The 20,504-nt window shown below is 46.0% G+C and overlaps 1 protein-coding gene across 2 annotated transcripts; it reads right to left on the bottom strand.

Annotated features, from left to right (window-relative positions):
- Positions 1–7,402: 7,402 nt before the first annotated feature.
- HEMGN (hemogen) lies at positions 7,403–14,357 on the bottom strand. 2 transcript variants are annotated; one of them, XM_060236366.1, is made up of 4 exons: positions 14,090–14,357; positions 10,893–10,989; positions 8,790–9,106; positions 7,403–7,603 (listed from the first exon to the last, which is right to left on the bottom strand). In XM_060236366.1, exons 1-4 carry the CDS (start codon positions 14,169–14,171, stop codon positions 7,509–7,511), a joined length of 591 nt encoding a protein of 196 aa, XP_060092349.1. In that variant the 5' UTR covers positions 14,172–14,357; the 3' UTR covers positions 7,403–7,508. The 2 variants fall into 2 exon arrangements, with proteins under 2 accessions (XP_060092349.1, XP_060092350.1); XM_060236367.1 differs by having other exon boundaries at positions 10,905–10,989; positions 14,090–14,354.
- Between the last annotated feature and the right edge of the window lie 6,147 nt (positions 14,358–20,504).

Here is a 20,504-nt window from a genome sequence, read left to right as displayed (position 1 = left end):
TCATTCCTGCATGCCTTCATTGTTCAGACTACATGTAACAAAAGCACAGAGTCTGCACCCCCAAAACACCTGGAGAGTATGAAGGCCACTGGATACAGCAGCAATGGTGTAGGAGGACTTAGGGTGTCCTTATTGGATTGGGTGCATCTATCTCCCAAGTATAGACAGGTATCCATGGCCAAATTCTCGTGACCCTTATGGTTTCAACTGGGGAATGGGGACTCAAAAAGAGAATCTTGCTCAGACCTGATGTGGGTCATCACTATTTTTTTAAGGATAAAGGAGAATAAAGAGATGTCTCCAAGAGGGAGGAAGCTGGATCCACACTGATTTCCCACTAGACTTCTCCCAGGTGGAGAGTCCTTTTGCTCCCAGCGCTTCTCTCAGTTTTCACACAAGCTGCAAGTTGGAGCACCAATTGCCCACTGCAACAAAGATCCTCTTACAAGCGGTTTCTGCTTGCCACGGGAGAGCAGTGTGCCAACTTCTTTCTCCGCAGCAGTTTGTGCGAAAACGAAGAGAAGCATGGGGGGGGGTGCAAAATGTCTCTCCATCTGGGACAAGCTCTGGTGCGAAATTGGTACCAGAGTAACAAGGATGGACATCAATGTTAAAAAGTTAATTTTGTGTTGTGAATTGTGGTTAAAGGTGAGCCCCAAGTCTGAAAAAGTTGAAGACACCAAAACACTGGTTTAGGGGCTTTAACAATTTGAACCACTCTGGAATGGTGTGTTATAAAGCTAGCTAGCATCACCAAGTATGTGTCCTCAGCAGAACTAGCCAGCAAGACCCAGTGTGGTATAGGGCCAGGAAACTCAGCTAGGACCAGGAAAAAGGAAAGGTCCCTTGTGCAAGCACCAGTCGTTTCCAACTCGGGTGACGTTGCTTTCACAACGTTTTCACGGCAGACTTTTTTTACAGGGTGGTTTGCCATTGCCTTCCCCAGTCTTTCACAATCCCCCCCCCCCCGGAAAGCAGGGTACTCATTTTACCGACCTCGGTAGGATGGAAGGCTGAGTCAATCTTGGGCTGGCTACTGCCAGATTCGAACTCAGGTCATGAGCAGAGCGTTCAGACCACAGTACTGCTGCTTTACCACTCTGCTCCTCGGGACCAGGAAACTAGGATTTAAATTCCTGCATGCTTGGAACCTTACTGGGTGGCCTTGGACCAGTCTTTCTGTCTCCCTCTAACTTACCTTACAGGAGTGTTTTTCAGACAGCCTTAATGCTCTAGTTTCAGTTCTCTTTATTACAATCCCTCCTCCCTTCACCAGTTTCTCCACTTTCATTAACAATCCTTTGCTGTCCTGGTTTTTCAGTGTTTTTTGCATTCTGGTTTTAGTAAGAGCAGGAGGAAAATGTTGAAAAATCAGTGGAAACTGTGTGGTAATGAGGGGGAGGGGGAAAGAGTAACAAAGGGAAATAAAACTAAGGGCTATCTGGAAAATGCCAAGGATTTTTTATAAAATGGAGCTATTTATGCCACTGTGAGCTCTCTGGGGATAGAACAAGGTTCCAATGACAATTGACACTACTATCATCATAATTATTAATGCTGGGGTTCCATGACGAATTCCAGATGTGGTATTTGGGTCTAAAAAGCAGCCAATGGATCTTGTTTGGGAGTACAATCCAGAGGAGGGGAGAGTTAACTCTCCTCCCACTGGGACTGATTTCCCATTAGCCTTACCTGGCTCTCACTTTCCTCTTCTCAGCGGGGTTCCCATCAGATTTCGCACAAGCTGCCCTGAGGCTGCAACTTGCTTCACCTCTTTCTCGCAGCAAGCAAGATCCTCTAAAAGCCACATAAAAAAGGCGAAGCTAGTTGCTGCCACGGGGCAGATAGTGTGAAATCTGACGGAAGCCCCGGAGAGAAGAGAAGCATGAGAGCGGCATAAGGACTAGTGGGAAATCGGTATGTGTTTCCCAACTGAAGACTTTTGGCTGTTGTAATCCCTAGTGAAAAAAGTACATGCGCATATGCTTTCCCCCTTCTAAAGGGGGAACACTTTAAAGGAGGGAAACAGCGAAGGGGAAGAGTTAATCCCATTTCACAGTCTCACTCTCTATTGCTTAACCTCCTACAGCATATCTGAAGTTTCAATAGTGAAACTGGGATTCCTGCATAATTTGGCCCTTGAAAAGTCTGAGGTCTCTGATAGGGGCAGGCAAAGGGGGCTGATGGACTAAATCTTCTTCTCAAAAGATCCCCTCAAGAGGTCACTTGGCAAAAATCTGGCTGGAAGGGAAATTGGTTGGTCACACTTTCTTTATGAAGGCTGCTTGAATCCTGAAGCACTACTGCACTAAGAAAGGGAGCAGAAAATGTCAGCGATGCCTTTCTAACAACAAATCGCAGCTTGTGTTTATGAGATCTTGAGCTGCACTCACTTTGCCATTATGTTGAATTGCTTCAAATATTGGCAAATGTCCTGCAAGACTTGATGATTCATCAACAAAAGCCTTAAAAGAAATACAGACCTAAACAATTTGATTCTGTGGAGGCAGGTTGGTATGTTTGTCTTTGAAAAAAAACAGCTTCGATGGGGAGGATGAGGGGAGCAATCTGAAAATTATCTGATTTTCTCTCACATTGTTAGTAGTCAGACTGTTCTGCATTATTTTGACAATACCAGTGCTGGGTGTGATACTTCGGTAACTTGCAACAGGTATGAACAACACCTAAATAATTGACTTTGTCTAGACCCTTCCAGCGCCTTCTCTGTTTGCCAAGGCAAGGAGTCTCTAACCACTGGAGGAATGAGCCTTTTGTTCAAAAAGCGGGCAAGCCAAGAGAATGTGCTTTTTTACTCCAGACTGATAGCAATCTTCATTCACTCGCAGCAAATAGACTGGTAGCAGCCGCATCAAAGATAGCAAACTCCCGCACTACCTTTACAAGCTTGGGTGCACATTATTTGAAGGACCACCTTGCCAGGTATGAACCCGTGGATTCTATTAGAGCTGCCGGAGAATTACTGTTGGATCTCTCTTCCACATGGCTTGTCTGTCTGGCCTCTGTTAGAAACCAGACTTCTGGAGGACATGCACCAAGGACCTTTCCCTATTAGCCTTTCCAAGGGCTAATTATTTCAGATGGCTGTTTGTTGAAACAGGACTTGAATGTGGAATTTGTATCATTGTTGGGGAAGGTATAGAAATGATCCGGGTATGGTTGCCAGCACTGGGTTAGGGAATTCCTGGAGATTTGGGGGGCGGAACCTGAGAAGGATGGGTTTATGGAGGGCAGGGGCTGCAGCTGGTTATAGTGCTATACCATCCACCTTCCAAGGCAGCCATTTTCTCCAGGGGAACTGATAGGGTTCCCAGGTGCCTTCCTCCTGCTAATGGGGGGATTTGGGGGCATTCCCAGGGTGGGTGGGGATGGTGGCGACATGCTGACATCACTTCTGGAAGTGATGCCATTGGGACAGCAGTGTTGAGGTGACACTCTACTTTTTGGTCAAAACCGTTATGGTAAAAATGGCTACAAACCATAGAGTTTTGCCCCAAAAATAGAGCCTGATGTTGCCAGTGTAATGATGTCACTTCCAGAAATGACATCAGCACATCACCAATGTTATGTGGGGGTGCCTGTATAGGGGCAGGATTTCCCCTGCTGGCTAATTGGCTGGCAGCAGGCTGGAGCCTGTAAAAGTGGGGTATTTGCTTCCCCCATGTGGGGGGCTGGCAAGCCTAGGAACTTGCCAGCAATTGTAATTCCAGGAGATCTCCAGGGCCCACCTGGAGGCTGGCAACTTGATCTAGGCTATTGCATTTTGGCAGCTGAAGTTTTAGTATTTTGCTTTGTGTGTGTATGTGTGTGTGTTGTCCTTGTTTCACTGATATTTATAGTGTGTCTTGATGTTAGCTGTGAGCTGCCTTGAGCCTGCTTTGAAAGGCAAAGAGAACGGTTTAATAAATATCTAAAGGCTTAGTCCATCATGGAAGTAATCCCCTTCCGAGTTGCTGTTGCAGTGTGCAGCTGGCGGGCCCAGAGGGGCTGGCCAGAATGGTAACTAAATGAGTTCCTCATACACTTAACAAGTACTATCCCCCTTTACGCGGCTATAAGACTTTAAAATGGGTGCAAACAGACATAATACAGAAACTGAGCATGCTGCAAGTCCCTAAGAGCACGATCTTGCAGTTCATGTCAGCAAATCAAACCCTGGATCAGCAATAAGTCATACTGCTCCTCCCCACTTCAGATCAATGGCCCACCCCTTAGAAAAATATCTTTAAAGTGCTACTTGAATGCTGTTGGTGGAAAACACTGTGAAGTCGCAGGTTGCAGCCACTGACCCTGTAGGGGTTTCAAGGCAAGAGATTAATACGGTAGGTTTGCCATTGCCTGCCTCTGTATAGCAATCCTGGACTTCCTTAGATATGGCCATCTGGATCTGTGCTCAATACTAGACCACTGTAATACACTGTACATTGGTCTCCTCTCATAACCAATGCAGAAACTCCAGTTGATGCAGAATGCTGCCGCTCAACTATTATTGGCTGCTAGATGGAGCCCTGTGGTGCAGAATGGTAAGCTGCACTACTGCAGTCCAAGCTCTGCTCACACCCTGAATTCAATCCTGGTGGAAGCTGGGTTCAGGTAGCCAGCTTGACTCAGCCTTCCATCCCCCTCCATGGACAGTAAAATGAGTACCCAGCTTGCTGGGGGGGGAAGTGTAGATGACTGGGGAGGGCAATGGCAAACCACCCCATAAAAAGTCTGCTGTGAAAACATGATGTGACATCACCCCAGAGTCGGAAACAACTGGTGCTCACACAGGGGACTACCCTTACCTTTTAGATGGAGTATGCATATTACTCTCATCCTGCTGGTACTTCACTGGCTGCCCATGAATTGTCAGGCTTAGTTTAAAGTACTGGCTATCACATACAAAGCCTAGTATCTGGCCAGACCACCTCTCGCCCAATGTTCTGCCAGGACTCCTTTTCTCATGTGAGCAGCGCCATCTGTTGGTGCCAAGCTGCAAATGGACAAGAACTGCCGTGCCTATGTACCCCCGTCTTCTCTGCCACCTTGTAGAATGGCCTGTCTGAAGAGGACAGGAAGGTTCCCACTTCCCTGGGTTTCTGCAAACAGTGCAGATCTGTGCGGGTGTGTGCATGCCCATGAAAGCGCATCCCTTGAATAAAACTTCGTTGGTCTTAAAAGGTGCCACTGGACTCAAACTTTGTTCTATGCAGAACTAAATGATTCAAGAGGGCTTTTCTACGCAGGCAATAGAGTTGCAGTGTACTAAATGATTCACAACGTTATTTGGAAGAAATGATTATGGACTGTAGACTATACTACTGTGCAGGGATTTTTTTTTTTCCTGGGGGAACGCAGTAGAATGGAGTTCCGAAACTTATTTGTGGAAACAAAATTCTAAAAAAATGTTTAAAAGTTCATGAGGAGCATCTGTGTGTTTTTCCTTCATTATCCTCTGAAGAGTTCTAGCATCTCTTTTTCCAGGGGGCGGAAAAAGTCTGCTGTGAAAACATGATGTGACATCACCCCAGAGTCGGAAACAATAGATGACTGAAACTAGGTTTAAGTATAGATGACTGAAACTAGGTTTAAGCTCTGGCTTTGGAAATACCTGAGGTGTTAGGGTTGGAGCTCAAAAAGGGCAGGGTTTGGGGAGGGGAAGGGAATTCAGTGGGATATCATGCCATAAGATATTACAGTGTTCTTGTTTGCTTTTTGACTTTCTGTACACTTCTAGTCCTGATTGTTTCAATACCACCTGGAGGATGGCAACTCTAACTAGGATCCTACTACAGGATTTTGCATCGTTGAATGTGTCATGTTTACACTTAAGCTTTGCTTCCGTTCTGTTCCTTGTCTTCTGGTTGGTTCTACAACCCTGATTCCTATTGCATTATTTATTGAATTTCCTGTCCATCGATTGCATTGACTCCCTCTGTGTGATCCAACTTGCATCTCAAGAAAAGTGGACTATAATTAATTTAAATCAATAAATAATACAATCACTAATCAGGGGCAACTGTGCTTAGCTTGCAAGGGTTGGAAGGTCAGGATGCAGTTACATTTAAGTTATCCTTAGTAATTGTTAAATGCAGAACCTCCACACACTTGCAAGACAGGAGTAAGAAAAATCTCCAGTGACATCATTAAAAGCCAGCCAATCAGCATAGTGCTGATCCCTCCCACCCCAAAGAACTCTCAGCTCTGGAAAAAAAATAGACTTGGATTAGGGTATTTCAAAAGCAGCTCTACTGCTCCAAAAATCCTACCTGTGTCTCTTTGCCTCATAATTAAAAACAAAGTCAAAGAAATTGATGGGCAGTTGGTTCAGGATGGACAAAAGGAAATACCACTTTACACAGAGCGCAATTAAAATTTTGAATTTGCTGCCAGAGGATGTAACAGTGGCCATAGACATAAGCAGAACAGCCAGTTTGGTGTAGTGGTTAAGCACGCAAATTTTTATCTGGGAGAACTGGGTTTGATTCCCCACTCCTCCATTTGCACCTGCTGGAATGGCCTTGGGTCAGCCATAGCTCTTGCAGGAAGTTGTCCTTGAAAGGGAAGCTGCTGTGAGAGCCCTCTCAGCCCCACCCACCTCACAGGGTGTCTGTTGTGGGAGGAGAAGATAAAGGAGATTGTAAGCCGCTCTGAGTCTCTGATTCAGAGAGAAGAGCGAGGTATATATCTAAAGTTCTTTAAAAGGAGATTAGATGGATTCATCAAGGATGTCCATCCTCTGCACCCACTCCATTCTGCCCACACATCCTTCTCGAAGTGGGGCCTCCAGAACTGCACTCAATACTCCAGGTGTGGCCTGACCAATACAGCGAAGACCTTGAGTTTATGCAAGTATTAATTATAGAGGGAGCTATATATACAACTGAAAAAAAAGCCCCGTGGCGCAGAGTGGTAAAGCTGCAGTACTGCAGTCCTAAAGTCTGCTCACAGCCTGAGTTCAATCCCGGCAGAAGCTGGATTCAGGTAGCCGGCTCGAGCTTGACTCAGCCTTCCATCCTTCCGAGGTCGGTAAAATGAGTACCCAGTTTGCTGGGGGGGGGGAGAAGTGTAGATAACTGGGGAAGGCAATGGCAAACCACCCTGTAAAAAGTCTGCTGTGAAAATGTCGTGATGCGACGTCACCCCAGAGTTGGAAACAGGGTTACCTTTAACTTTATATATACAACTGATGCAGAGTGTGGGACTGGGGACAGATGAAATGGTTTGCCTCCATCTTTACAGTCAAAACACCCACCGACATCCTTTAGTCTTCCCTTCTTGTGTTTGACAGAAATGGTCACTTTCCTGGTTAACCTTTCATAGCCATTGCCACTGAGCTGAATGTTTTAAGGATGATTTCCCTCCCTCCCCCCCCCCCCGATAAATTGCAGAGAGTGACAGCAAAGCTCCCCCTTGCTTTTATTGCTCACATAATAATAAGGATCATCTATTCTTACAGTGTTTCATGTTCAACAGAAACAATGATTGCCCGCACGCCAATTTCTAAATTAAAGAGAGGGATAAAACTCTTGTTCCAAATGGTCATTTTCCACGGACTCCGGCATTTCTGGTTCTTCTGATCTGGATGTCTGCTCTAGTTCCACTTAAAAAGAAAGAAAAATATCCTCAGTAAAAAAACGTTTTGCTTAGAGATGAAATTGTTTCAAGAACAGTGATAACAACATTTAAAATTAGCATGATCATTCATCACCAAAAATGGTGTGTCATGGCCCAGTTGTGGTCCTGGTTCAATTTTTTTTTTTAATTTTTTTTTTTTTGCTGTTTGCTTTTCAGTTGTATAGCTGTTACCTAAAATGGAGTACATTTTATAAGCTGCCTTGATGGAAAGACAGGATAATGATTTTTCTGATTTTTGTCTGATTCCTTGAGTACCTGCTGGTGATGGAACGTGCCGTCAAGTTGTGGCTAACTTATGGTGGGTTTTTCAAGGCAAGAGGCCTTCAGAGGTGGTTTGCCAGTGCCTGCCTCTGCAGAATGACCCTGAAGTTCCCTAGCGGACTTCCATCCAAATACTAACCAGGGTTGACCCTTCTTAGCTTCTGAAATTGGACAAGATCAGGCTAGCCTGGAGCATCAAGGTCAGGGCCTAATCAAAATTACACTCTTATAAACCCACTGATTGCAATGAATCAAAAAGGATATAACTGTTTAGTATTGCATTGCTAATATTCTATTTTGGTGTGGCAAGGTAGCTTCAGTTTTTGTCTGGGGAATCCATAGGTAAGATCCTTTAACAAAGGAGCCATCTCAATTCCTTGGACTTAGGGTTGCCAGGTCTTACCTGGCTCCCGGTGGGGGGGAAGTTTCTTGCACTGTGCAAAGACATCCCCTGGAAGTGATGTCATTGCACCAGGCACATTGCACAAGGGTGTTCTAGCAATTTGGAGAAAAGCTCTATAGTGCCATAGAGTTTCTACCCTAATTGCTAGAGCGTCCCCCACATGAAATGCCCAGTGTGATGACGTCGCTTCCTTATGACATCATTATGCTGGGCATTTCAGGCTTGGAGATTCCCTGGAATTACAAATGATCTCCAGACTTCAGAGATCAGTTCCCCTGGAGAAAATGGCTATTTTGGAAGGTGGACTCTAAGGCATTGGACCCCGCTGAGGTCTCTCCCCATGTACCACCCACAGATCTCCAGGAATTTCCCAATTCAGAGCTGGCAACCCTACTTTGGAGGTGCCACTTAGGCATCAGACCAATTTCCATTATAATTTATCCCAAAGTGAATGCCCCCAGATTCTCAAAGCTTGCAGGCTTCTTACCCATAGGATAAATTGCAGGCCCGGTTGGGAGTGCTTCTGCTACGTCCTTTGGAGCATACAGCTCTTCAGTTTCCACAAGGGGAGCAGCGGCCTCCACTTGCGGATGTACAGAAAACTCTACTTGAGCATCCAGAGAAGGTTCCAGTTGGGGATCCAGAGAGGGCCCCGCTTTCTGCTCCTGCGGGGTCACTGTTAGCTCATGTTTCTCTTCTGTTTCGCCTGGCTGTGGTTCTGTTTGCGGTTCTGGCTCCTGGCGCTGGCCTCGGCCTCTCCCAGCTCCTCTTCCCTTCCGTGTCCTCTTGCTCTTGCTCTGATCCCTGTCAAGTCGTACATGAAGCCATTACACTTAAGCAAGGAAGGAAGTAGGCTTGCCAGTCCCCATGTGAGGGCAGAGGCTTCTGGAAGTGACATCATCGCATTGGCAATGTCAGTGTGGCCCTCTGGGCAAAACTCTGTGTTTTGAGACTGTTTTCACCATACAGTTTTGCCTCCAAATTAGAGCATCGCCCTGATGTTGCTGACACGATGACATCTCTTCCAGGAGTGACATTGGTACATCGCCCATGTCCTTGCCCACACCTGGGATGCCCCCCAAATCCCCCCACCAGCAGGAGGAAGGCACCTGACAACTCTAGAAGGAAGTGTGGGATCTAAGTGATGATTCCCAAGGAGGGTTGTCAACCTCCAGGTGGTGGCTGGATCTCCTGGCATTTCAACTGATCTCCAGGCAACAAAGGTCAGTTCATCTGGCCACTTTGGAAAGTGGACTGTATGGCATTCTACCCATTAAAGCCCATCCCCTCCCCAAACCCTGCCCTTCTCAGGCTACTGGGATTCCTTCCTTTACAGCGTGGACTCTATGGTATTATACTCCAGCGGTTCCTCTCCTCCTCAAACGCTGCCTTCTCCAGGCTTCGCCCAAAAATCTCCTGCAGTTTCCCAGAACTGGCAACCCTAGTGGGGAATGGCATTTTTTTCATGCTTCCCCATAGCATCGTGGTGCATTTGTGTACCTCCTGGGTTTGCTTGATTTTTCTCTAATCATTCCTTTTTGCCATGAAGTTTTGGGAAAGCTCACAACCAGTGGCAGACCTACATTTTTGGGATCCTGAAGCTTGAACTGTTATGGCGTCCCCTTCTCAACCGGCAACAATAGGGCAACATCCAACAAGGTCCAAAGGGCCTTGCTGCCCTTACAAGGACCTCAAGGCCCAAATGGTGGAGAATGAGGTAGTGGGGTGGAGCCCTTGAAAATGAGCTGTAGAACTATTCAGCCATACATCAGCAAAGGATTCAAGGATCCAGCTGCCAAAATATGGGCTATGAATAGATTCTGGTAGGCTCAGTGAGCCCATACGGCTAGAGGGGTTGAGTGCTGCAAACCCTGAGAAAATCTTGAAATTTGACCAATTACAGGGACATTTTTGAGGCCATATGAAACAGGTATTAGAGCATATGAAATGGGTATTTTGTGTGCACGCCCACTTCCTCACTTCATGCACATGAAAGCCAGAGCCGGAATAACAATTAGGCCAAGTAGGCACTGGCCTATGGGCCCCCATGCCTTTAGGGGCCCTGGACTGGCTCCCCCCCCCTTCCCGGTTTCCCCCCCACTTGCAGCTCTCCCAGCCTACACGAGCAGCCAGCAATTCAGCTCTTCTTCGCCAGACTTGCCTGGTGCAGCCGCCACCGCCATTGTCACCAAGTTTGCCTTTCTCTGCCTCTCCCCCATAGCTTAGTAAAAGGGGCTTTTAAGAAGGTGCCTGCAGGCTGCAGCAGGGGCTGTGGGGTGGGCACTCAGACTCTTGAGATAATTTGCGAAGGGGCTTCCCAAGGTTTTGACTGCCTGGGGGCCTCCACGGGGTTTAATCCAGCACTGACGAAAGCTCATGCCTTAAATAAAACGTAGCTGGTCTTAAAGGTGCCCCTGGACTCACACTTTGTTCTTCAGACCAACATGACTGCCCACCTAGGTCTATGGTACCGTCAGTGTTTATAGGTTCAAAAGCTGTTGTGTTTTTTTAACCAGTGAATATTACAGAAGAAACAACAGATATCTTGGCTGCTCAAATAAAACGCTGCTTTCACATCTGCCTGCTTTACCCCAGAACCCACTGGTGAGTGTCTTTTTCCTCAGCTTCTGCTTTCCTTTTTCTGAGAAGCTCCCGGTCTCTCAAACGGCGTGTGATGACAACAGTTTCTGTAAGAAGGAAGTAATGCGGTGCATGTCAAGAGACAGTTTGGCGGAGTCGTTAAGAGTATCAGATTAAAATCTGGGAGTTTTAAAATTCCAATCTCCACACAACCATGGCATTCACTGGGGGACTTTGGGCCAGCCACAACTTCACCCTAACTTGCCTTACAGGGTTGTTGGGAGAAAAACATGGGGACAGGAAATTGTACCTCAAAGACCTTGGAGTGCAATTAAAATATACAAGGAAAGGAAAGGTCCCTTGTGCAAGCACCAGTTGTTTCCGACTCTGGGGTGATGTTGCTTTCACGGCAGACTTTTTACGGGGTGGTTTGCTATTGCCTTCCCCAGTCATCTACACTTTCTCCCCAGCAAGCTGGGTACTCATTTTACCAACCTCGGAAGAATGGAAGACTGAGTTAACCTCAAGCCAGCTACCTGAAAACCCGGCTTCCACCGGGGATTGAACTCAGGTCATGAACAGAATTTAGGACTGCAGTACTGCAGCTTTAACATTCTGCGCCATGGAGCTCTTCTAATAAAATATACAAGACAGAGAGTTATAATGATAGATTACTACCCACTCCCCAGTAAGTGGGAAATAACCCCGAATAGAAATTTGCAGGCTTGGAGAATTCTACAACAAGGCAACCCTGAAACGCTTTTCAGCTAAATGGGGGAGTGTGTTGGCTTAGCTACAGATAAAGTTTTTCAAGGGACTGGAAAAGCCATTTAGGGAGGGCAGAAAACAGTGACTTTCCTATCACACTCCAGTGTCTCAGATCACATATGACTATTTATTTGGAACACCAATATAGCTGGTTATGATGGGGTTAAAACAGGGATGCCAGCCTCTGGGTGGAACCTGGGGATCTCCTGGAATTACACCTCATCTCCAGGCTCCAGAGATCAATCTCCCTGGAGAAAATGGTTACTTTGGAGGTTGCTTTGGGTTCTATGACATTGTACCCCACTGAGGTCCCTGTCTTCCTCAAGCTCCATCGCCAAATCTTCAGTAGTTCCCAACCTGGAACTGGCAACCCTTCCCTCACCACCAGTGGCCATGAAGGACCTGACATTCCTATATCTAGACACAATTAAGGAATCACTGGATGATCACTAGATTGTGTAACTGCGTAGGCTTTGAAGGCTGTGGGAGAACCTACCTCAGGCGCACCATTCTCCTCACTCAACAATTTGAGAACTTGGGCTGCCTTGATAGTGTTAACAAGGGCCCAGTGGTGCAGAGTGGTAAAGCTGCAGTACTGCAGTCCTAAGCTCTGCTCAGTACCTGAGTTCGATCCCTGGTAGAAGCTGGGTTTTCAGGTAGCCAGCTCGAGGTTGACTCAGCCTTCCATCCTTCCGAGATCGGTAAAATGAGTACCCAGTTTGCTGGGGGGAAAGCGTAGATGACTGGGGAAGGCAATGGCAAACCACCCCGTAAAAAGTCTGCCGTGAAAACATTGTGAAAGCAACATCACCCCAGAGTTGGAAACGACTGGTGCTTGCACAGGGGACCTTTCCTTGTTCCTAACAGGAAGACGTCCCAGTCTGTGCAAGAGATATTCACAGCATAGATCAGAGAGCATCTTCTGGTAGGGAGAGACCAAGTTCAATAATATCTTCACACTGTCCCTAACAGTCCAGAGCAGAAAATTAACAAATTTATTACAAGTTATCAAGATTTTTTTTTTAAGTTTGTCTGTTCCATTTCTCACTTTTGCCCACCACTTCTGAAGTTAATGGAACAAGTATAAAAAAAACCACAACTGCGTCCCCTCCTTCACAAAAAAAAAAAAAACTCATCCTATTTCTTGTCACAAAGGAATTGAAAACACTTCCATATTTTTAACATATCAAGACATTCAGCTTGCATTTTAACAAGAGAACATAAGAGAAGCCATGTTGGATCAGGTCAATGGCGCATCCAGTCCAACACTCTGTGTCACACAGTGGCCAACCCCCCCCCCCCCAAGTGCCTGAATATACCCACCTGATGATCCATGGCTAGAGGCGTTCCTTTGTCTGCCATACATTAAACTGACTACAGCAGCCCATGTTTCAACTAACAATGGAACTCCTTATAAGAGCTGCTCTAACTTGTTGATACTCGGCATTTACCACTAGATAGGCAGTTATGGGAAAGATGATGAAAGGAAAGCTGTTACTGGTCTTCTAAAGCCATGCTCATTCGAGGAAGGCTAGAATTGTGAATGGTTATGAGTAAAACGATAGGGTTCCTACTCTGTTGTTTTGCCCATGTGGAAATGAAGGGACAAGGGGAATCTATGCAGGTTTGTCCCTGTAAGTCCCATCTCCTGCTGTTTTAACCCTTCTTTCCCCCAACCTAGATTCTGAGACTACAAACAGGCCAAATTATCCATTAGGGACATTGTAGGAGAGAAGCCACGGGAATACAAAGAGTTAAGGATGCACACACCCCTCTCCCCTTACTGATTTTCTGCCACAAAGGCCTCTTCTGGTCTGGGAGGTACCTTATTTCAGCCAAGCCAGTTGCTGGCCCTTGCTGAGGTAACTGGCTAGATCCACCACGCATATTTCTTCAGGTGACGTCTGTCTGGCATATCAAGAGAACCTTATTCTTCTCGCATATTCAGAACATTCCGGGATCCTGAAAACATTTTGGCTATTTTTGTGGCAGAAAGTGACTTATGGCAACCCCATAGTTTTCAAGGTAAGAGACGAATGGAGGTGGTTTGCCAACGTCTGCCCCTGCCTAGCAACCCTGGACTTCCTTGGTGGTCTCATATTCAATCAACTACCGTAACCAGGGCTGGTCTTCCAAAATCTGATGAGATCAGAATAGTATAGGCCATTCCAGCTATTGTTAATCACCCTTTTATTATGGGAAGGGGGCTGAAACCTGAATAATTCTGTTGCACATGAACATTTTAAAAAAAAAGACACCCACATTCTACATGTCTCCTCAAAAGGAGAAATCAGAGAACAGTTTTACCAGGAATCTGCATCCGAAAGCAGAGAACATTTCTGATGAATCAAGGAAGTTTTAAAATACATACATCTAACTGAATTGCGGTTCTGTGTCCATTAATAAGTTCACTTTCCCAATAAAAAGCTTTTTTTTTACCTCGAACATCATACTCCTCAGTTGTGGTCTCTGACTGCTGTGGATGTTCAGAATATGAGTGCTCCTTTTCTAAGCTCTCCATTTGCAAAGACTTCTTTTGTCAAAAAAAGTAAATATATTTAAAAGAGCTCAGCTCCACCATAGAGTCATCTAAGGCATCAAGTGCATTAATGCAAAGGAAAAGTTTCAGAAAAAGAAGGGAAAAAAGAACCAGTCTACCCGCCCAAAGCAGCTTATCTCTCTTGGACACTGGTGTGTCAATACTATTTTTCCTTATCTTGTTGCAAAGGTATTTAAATTCATGCTTACAGCCTGGCATACTCTTGCCAAACATGAACATGCCTACTCCTGAACCCTACTCAGCACAAGAAATATTGTTTTTGAGGAAGGAAGGAAGGAAGGAAGGAAGGAAGGAAGGAAGGAAGGAAGGAAGGAAGGAAGGAAGGAAGGAAGGAAGGAAGGAAGGAAGGAAGGAAGGAAGTCTGTTATTTCTCAGACATTTTGAGCACAAGGCATCCTCTAAAACTTTTTTGTTAACTCTGTTCCAGTTCTCCAGCCAAGCCACCCAAGCAATTTCTTGGGGCAGAACAATGAAGAAGATGCCAGGAGCCCATAGGAGTGTGCCATATACATGGCTGCCAAGCACAATGGCGATCAACTCCTGGATTAGCTTGGGAAGAAGAATAATGGGCATATCTTGCTTGCAACAACAAAATACCTTGAACCATCTAGGGATGCCTGCCTCCAGATGGGACCTGGGGATCCCCTGGAATTACACCTCATCTCCAGACTACAGAAATCAGATCCCTTGAAGAAAATGGATGCTTTGGAGGGTGGACTCTATGGCATTGTACCCCACTTCCCTAGGCTCTCAGGCTCCAGGAGTTTCCCAACCTGGATCTAGCAACCCTAACCCTCCCGCTTCCCACAAATGGCCAGGGGGACTAGGCAATCTTAGAACCAGAAAGTTTGGTGGGAGGTGCATTCCAACCTGGAAGTGACACCACTTCCAGGGGACACTCTAGGAACCTCCCAAAATCTGTGGTAAAGACCACAGAGATTGGGGATATTTAAAGCATTGCCTGCCACTTTCACGTTCCAATGCACCTATCCACACTTTCTCCTGACACATCATGACACATTTCTCCAAGCCACCAGATGATCTATAGCATTGTAGCATGCTGAGGCCCCTCCCCTCCCCAAACCTTGCCTTCTCCCAGATCCACCTCAAAGTCTCCATGTAACTATTTTCCAACACGAACCTGGCAACCCTACAGAAAGTCTTCATGATCTCTACTTTGTAATGTAAATAACCTCCTATTATGGTGTAAGGCAGAGGTCCCCAGCATTGATCCCATGTGTGCCATGGGGCCCACCAACACTTTTCTTTCTGCCCATTAAGTGAGTGGCTGTTTCTGGTCACACTTTGTGTTTAAAAGAGGTTCTGCTCGTGTCTTCTGTTGCTGGGTGTGAGTCAGCAGACTGGGCTTGCCATGGTGAATTTCTACCTCACAAAGGAATCCACCCCACTTCCACCTCACAAAATAATTTTTTGAATCTGCCTCAGTGCAAGCTGGGATTGTTTTCCTCCAAAACACCATGAACAGCATTCCACAAACACCTTCTAAGATGTGTGGACCTTACCATGTGAGAACATCAGCACAGAAATGCTTCAGCCATATAAACATTCAAGGAGGAGGTACTTCACGATGGCCACTTTCCCCACATCATATAAATAAGCCTGCGACATGGCCCATATCTGCAACATTTAAGCATCACAGGGTTGCCAATCCCCAGGTGGAGGCAGGTGATCCTCCAATTTGGAGGCCCTCCCCCTGCTTCAGGGTCATCAGAAAGTGTGTGTGGGGGGGTACTCCATTATTCCCTATGTCTGTTGGGCGCTCCATTATTCCCTATGGAAACTGACTCCCATGGGGTATAATGGAGAATTGATCCACGGGTATCTGGGGGGGCACTATTTTTTTGAGACAGAGGCACCAAATTTGCAGCATAGCATCCAATGCCTCTCCCCAAAGGACCCTCCAAGTTTCAAAAGGACCAGGGGGTCCAATTCTATGAGCCCCAAAAGAAGGTGCCCCTATCCTTCATTATTTCCAAGGTATGCGGTCCCTTTAAATGTGATGGCCAGAACTCCCTTGGAGTTCAAATAGACTAGTCACAACTTTGCCCCTGGCTCCACCCCAGTGTTTCCTGGCTCCACCTCCAAAAGTTTCCTGTCTCCATCCCCAAAGTCCCAAGATATTTCTTGAATTGGACCTGGCAACCCTAAAGAATCACCTGCTTATCCAAACTCATTTATGTCCAGTCTGTTATGTCAAAGTGACATTTCAGGAGCCTTCATTTCCAGGGCAACTCCTTCCATGGCCTTTCTTAAACCGTGTTCTGTGGCTGGGTATAATCCTGTCCTAATTCAATATTTGTTTAATTCAAGAGTCAAAATCCTTCTACACCAGTATTTGCAGTCCCTATCTCCCCTTTTGAGACACCTCCCTTGTGCTCGATGCAGATTATTTGGCCTTTCTGGGAAGGTGGGGTCGATTCTGGAAGGCACATTGGGAGTTGATAAATAGCTTGGGATACAGGCCTCAGATTCAGCAGGAGCTCACAGGAGCATAGCTCCTGAACCTTTCTGAGGGTTTCCCCTCCTCCCCACCCACCTACCTTCTCCATTGAATAGTAGGTGAATAACAATCCCTGGATTAGGAGAGCAGGCAGCCAGCCAGCCACCAGGAGTTTTGCCACACCTCCAACATCCCTCATTAACTCCTGGAGAAGCCCATGCCACCCTTTCTCCACTTCTTATGTGATTTTGGGTGGCAGGTGGCTTTCTGGCCTTTTGACTGGGGGGGGGGGGGTGGCCCATGAGAGACCCAGGTGAGCGAGGCCTGCTTGGGCTGTCTGGATCTCTAGCCAGCCCAAGCAGGCCTCGCTCGTCCAGGGCTCTCCTTTCTTGCATCGGGTTACTTTTGGCTGGGGGGGGGGGAAGTGGCATATGCTAATGAGTTATGCTAATGAGGTCCACCACCTATTTTTCTACAAAACGACCCCAGCCTGGGAATGTGCCCTGCTGTGATAGGCAGGAGCATCCCCATTTCAGTGTATCCAGAAGAAAAGCCCAGGAGACCCCCTCACGTGTGATTCAGCTACATTTACCCAAGCTTGCTAGTCAGTAGTGTTCCCTCTAACAGGACCGGATGTGCATGTTTTTTGAGGGGGGGGAATTAAAAAATGACACCCCCTTATGGGCCCATTCTATCTTATGGTCCCATAGAATACAATAGACTCCATAACCAATTTGGCATCCCCCTCTGCCCCCCCCCAGATCAGGCCCTGCCCTCTAAGCTGAGTTAGCGTGAGCTAGCTCACAGATTTTTAGCTTCCAGCTCACACATTTTTGTCTTAGCTCAGGACGGATGACCCCAGAGCACACTAATTTATGCAGTAGCTCACAACTTTCATGCCAGTCGATCACAGGTTAGAATTTTTGCTCACAGTTTAGGGAGAACATTGCTAGTCAGCAATCTCTCTGCTAAATTTAGTTGAAGAATATTTCTACTTGACATGGATGCTTGCAGACCAATTCAAATATTCTGTTAGAATTGAATTCCCATTCCTTAGGCTTTGAGATCAGGGACAGTTAGTTGCTAAAGAATAAATTGCAAGTAGACATAAACAGGGTTCAGACAGGCAGAAGGGCAGGGTTTGGAGAGGGAAGGGACCTCTTTGGGGTATAATGCCATATACAGGCCACCTACCAGAACACCCGTTTTTCTCCAGGAGAATTTATCTCTGTTGCCTGGAAGTCAGATGTAATAATGGAAGATCTCCATCCACTACCTGGAAGTTGGAACCCCAAACCACAACCTGAAACCTAGGGTGGAGTCAATAGGCATACAGAACAGGCAGGAAATGCAGCAGTTAGTGTCAGAGATCTACTCTTATCATTGAAGTTTATAACTGTTGGGAAGTATATAGTCTTGAGCATTTTATTAAGGAATAATTCTTGTTCACTGAAAATGTTCGGCTTGCATATAGTTTGGAAAAGGATCTGGTGAAACAAGGTGCAGAACATCAGTTTGCCTGTTAGCTGAGACTGAAACCAAGCTAAATTGAAGCCAAGTCTTGTGGACTTTTTCTACTTTGGATTTCTCTACATGAAATTCTCCAGAACAGATATCCATTGTAAAGAAAGTTGATTTGGTTTAACCATTAAAAACTTACTTATGTGGAGACCATTGGACTCTCCATTCAATGCAATTGTGATTTGTTTCCCTGTTTGCACAATTTTGGTATATGTACTTATCGTTGGAACTCTCTGTCTGGGGCAGTGATGCTCTGTATTCTTGGTGCTTGGGGGGGGGGCACAGTGGGAGGGCTTCTAGTGTCCTGGCCCCACTGATGGACCTCCTGATTGTGCCTTGGTTTTTTTTGGCCGCTGTGTGACAGAGTGTTGGACTGAATGGGCCATTGGTTTGATCCAACATGGCTTCTCTTATGTTCTTACTGCATACTGTGGATATATTTTGTGAATAATTCTGAATAATTTGTATAATAGAGTGTGTAATTTTGTGTACCTTGTGGTTGACACGGTAGCTGTTTGCTTTTCCTTCCAACCACCTGGAGGTTGGAAACCCAAAGAAGAACCTGAAAACTAGGATGAAGTCAATAGGTATATAAAACAGGCAAGAAATGTGGCAGTTAGTGCTAGAGATGTACTCTTCTCTGCATTTAGGTTCCAGCAGCATGATTCCTTTTTTTTTTTTTTTGCTAGTCATCTAATTTCATAGATCTGTTCCAATGAATAATTAGCATTAATCCTGTTGTTGTGACACTTGGCAGATCTATATATAGAACACCTTCCAAAACAAAACAGCGGCTACTGCACACATGCAGGCAAAGGGCTTCAAAATATTGAAAGGAAGCAAGGAAATAAGTTGCTGGATTCTCCTTACAGTCTGTTGAAGACTGATAAGTATATGATGATCCTGACTCAGCAAAATATTGAGAGGCAAAAGGAAAACCCAGATAACTTCTCCCCTGTCCCTTGAACAGGAGAATACAGCTCCCAGCTGTGTATTACAAGGTGATAGAAAACATTGAGGCATATATACTTCTCTAATTAATTGGATACTGTATGATCCATCTCACATGTAGACTCTGTTAGACCAGGGGTGGCCAAACTTACTAATGTAAGAGCCACATAGAATAAACATCAGATGTTTGTGGGAGGAAAGGGAGGGAGGGATGAGAGCAAAGTAGAAAGAAAGCAACTTTAAATGCATTCTCCAAGCTGCCAGCTGACTTGACTTGGAGAAGTGATTTAAAGTGAGAAATGCTTTCTCCAAGCTGGCCAGTGGAGTGGTGGGGAGTGGACTACAAGAGTCACGCAATATGTGTGAAAGAGCCACATGTGACTCCTGAGCCAGTTTGGCCACCCTTGTGTTAAACCATATTAACTGTACCTAGCATGGAAGCCCCATTCCAGAACTCCCTCTGTGCTGTCCACCCATCAGCTAGCTGAGCTAGTGACGCCAGCTTCCGGATGGGGTCTGGGGATCCCGTGGAATTTCAACTCATCCCCAGACTACAGAGATCAGTTCCCTTGGAGAAAATGGAGGCTTTGGAAGGTGGACAATGGCCTCCCCAGGTTTCATCCCCAAATCTCCAGGAATTCCCCAACCTGCAGGGCTTTTTTGTAGCAGAAACTCCTTTGCATATTAGGCCACACACCCCTGATGTAGCCAATCCTCCAAGAATTTGCAGGACTCTTCTTACAGGGCGTACTGTAAACTCTAGGAGGATTGGCTACGTCAGGGAGGGTGTAGCCTAATATGCAAAGGAGTTCCTGCTACAAAAAAGCCCTGCCTGCATGTATACATACACCTGTGTACAAAACAGCTAACATGTCTTTAGTTTACAAATGAAACCAGAGATCTGTACCTGGATAAATGTGGGGTTTAAATTTATTTATTATCATTTTATTAAATTGGATTTCTTGGCTGCATTTCCCTCTGCAAGCAGGGCTCAGGACAGCTTACAGCAGAAGAAGGCAATAAATAATTCCAGCTCTCTTCTCTCTTACCTGGGCTTGGAGCTGTAGCAAGTTAAACTTTTTGAAGTTAATCTGTTCACAGATAAATCAGGGTGTCAAACATGCGGCCCAGGGGCTGAAACAGGTCCCCCTGGAGGACTCCTATCTGACCCGCGAGCAACTCACTGTCATCTGCTTCCTTCTCCCTCTCTTGCTTCCTTCCGCATCACAACTTGCTTTGCCAGGCTTGCTCAATTGCACAGGAGCTACAGAGCAAACTCCTCCCTTGGGGAGGAAGTGTGGGAAAGAGCTATTGTGTGGCTCTCAAAGCTCCCACCACGTCAGCCAGTGTGGAGAAAGCAT

This window comes from Heteronotia binoei, chromosome 4, assembly GCF_032191835.1.
Source record: "Heteronotia binoei isolate CCM8104 ecotype False Entrance Well chromosome 4, APGP_CSIRO_Hbin_v1, whole genome shotgun sequence".
Lineage (NCBI taxonomy): Eukaryota > Metazoa > Chordata > Lepidosauria > Squamata > Gekkonidae > Heteronotia > Heteronotia binoei.
This window is presented reverse-complemented; position numbering and strand designations above follow the sequence as displayed.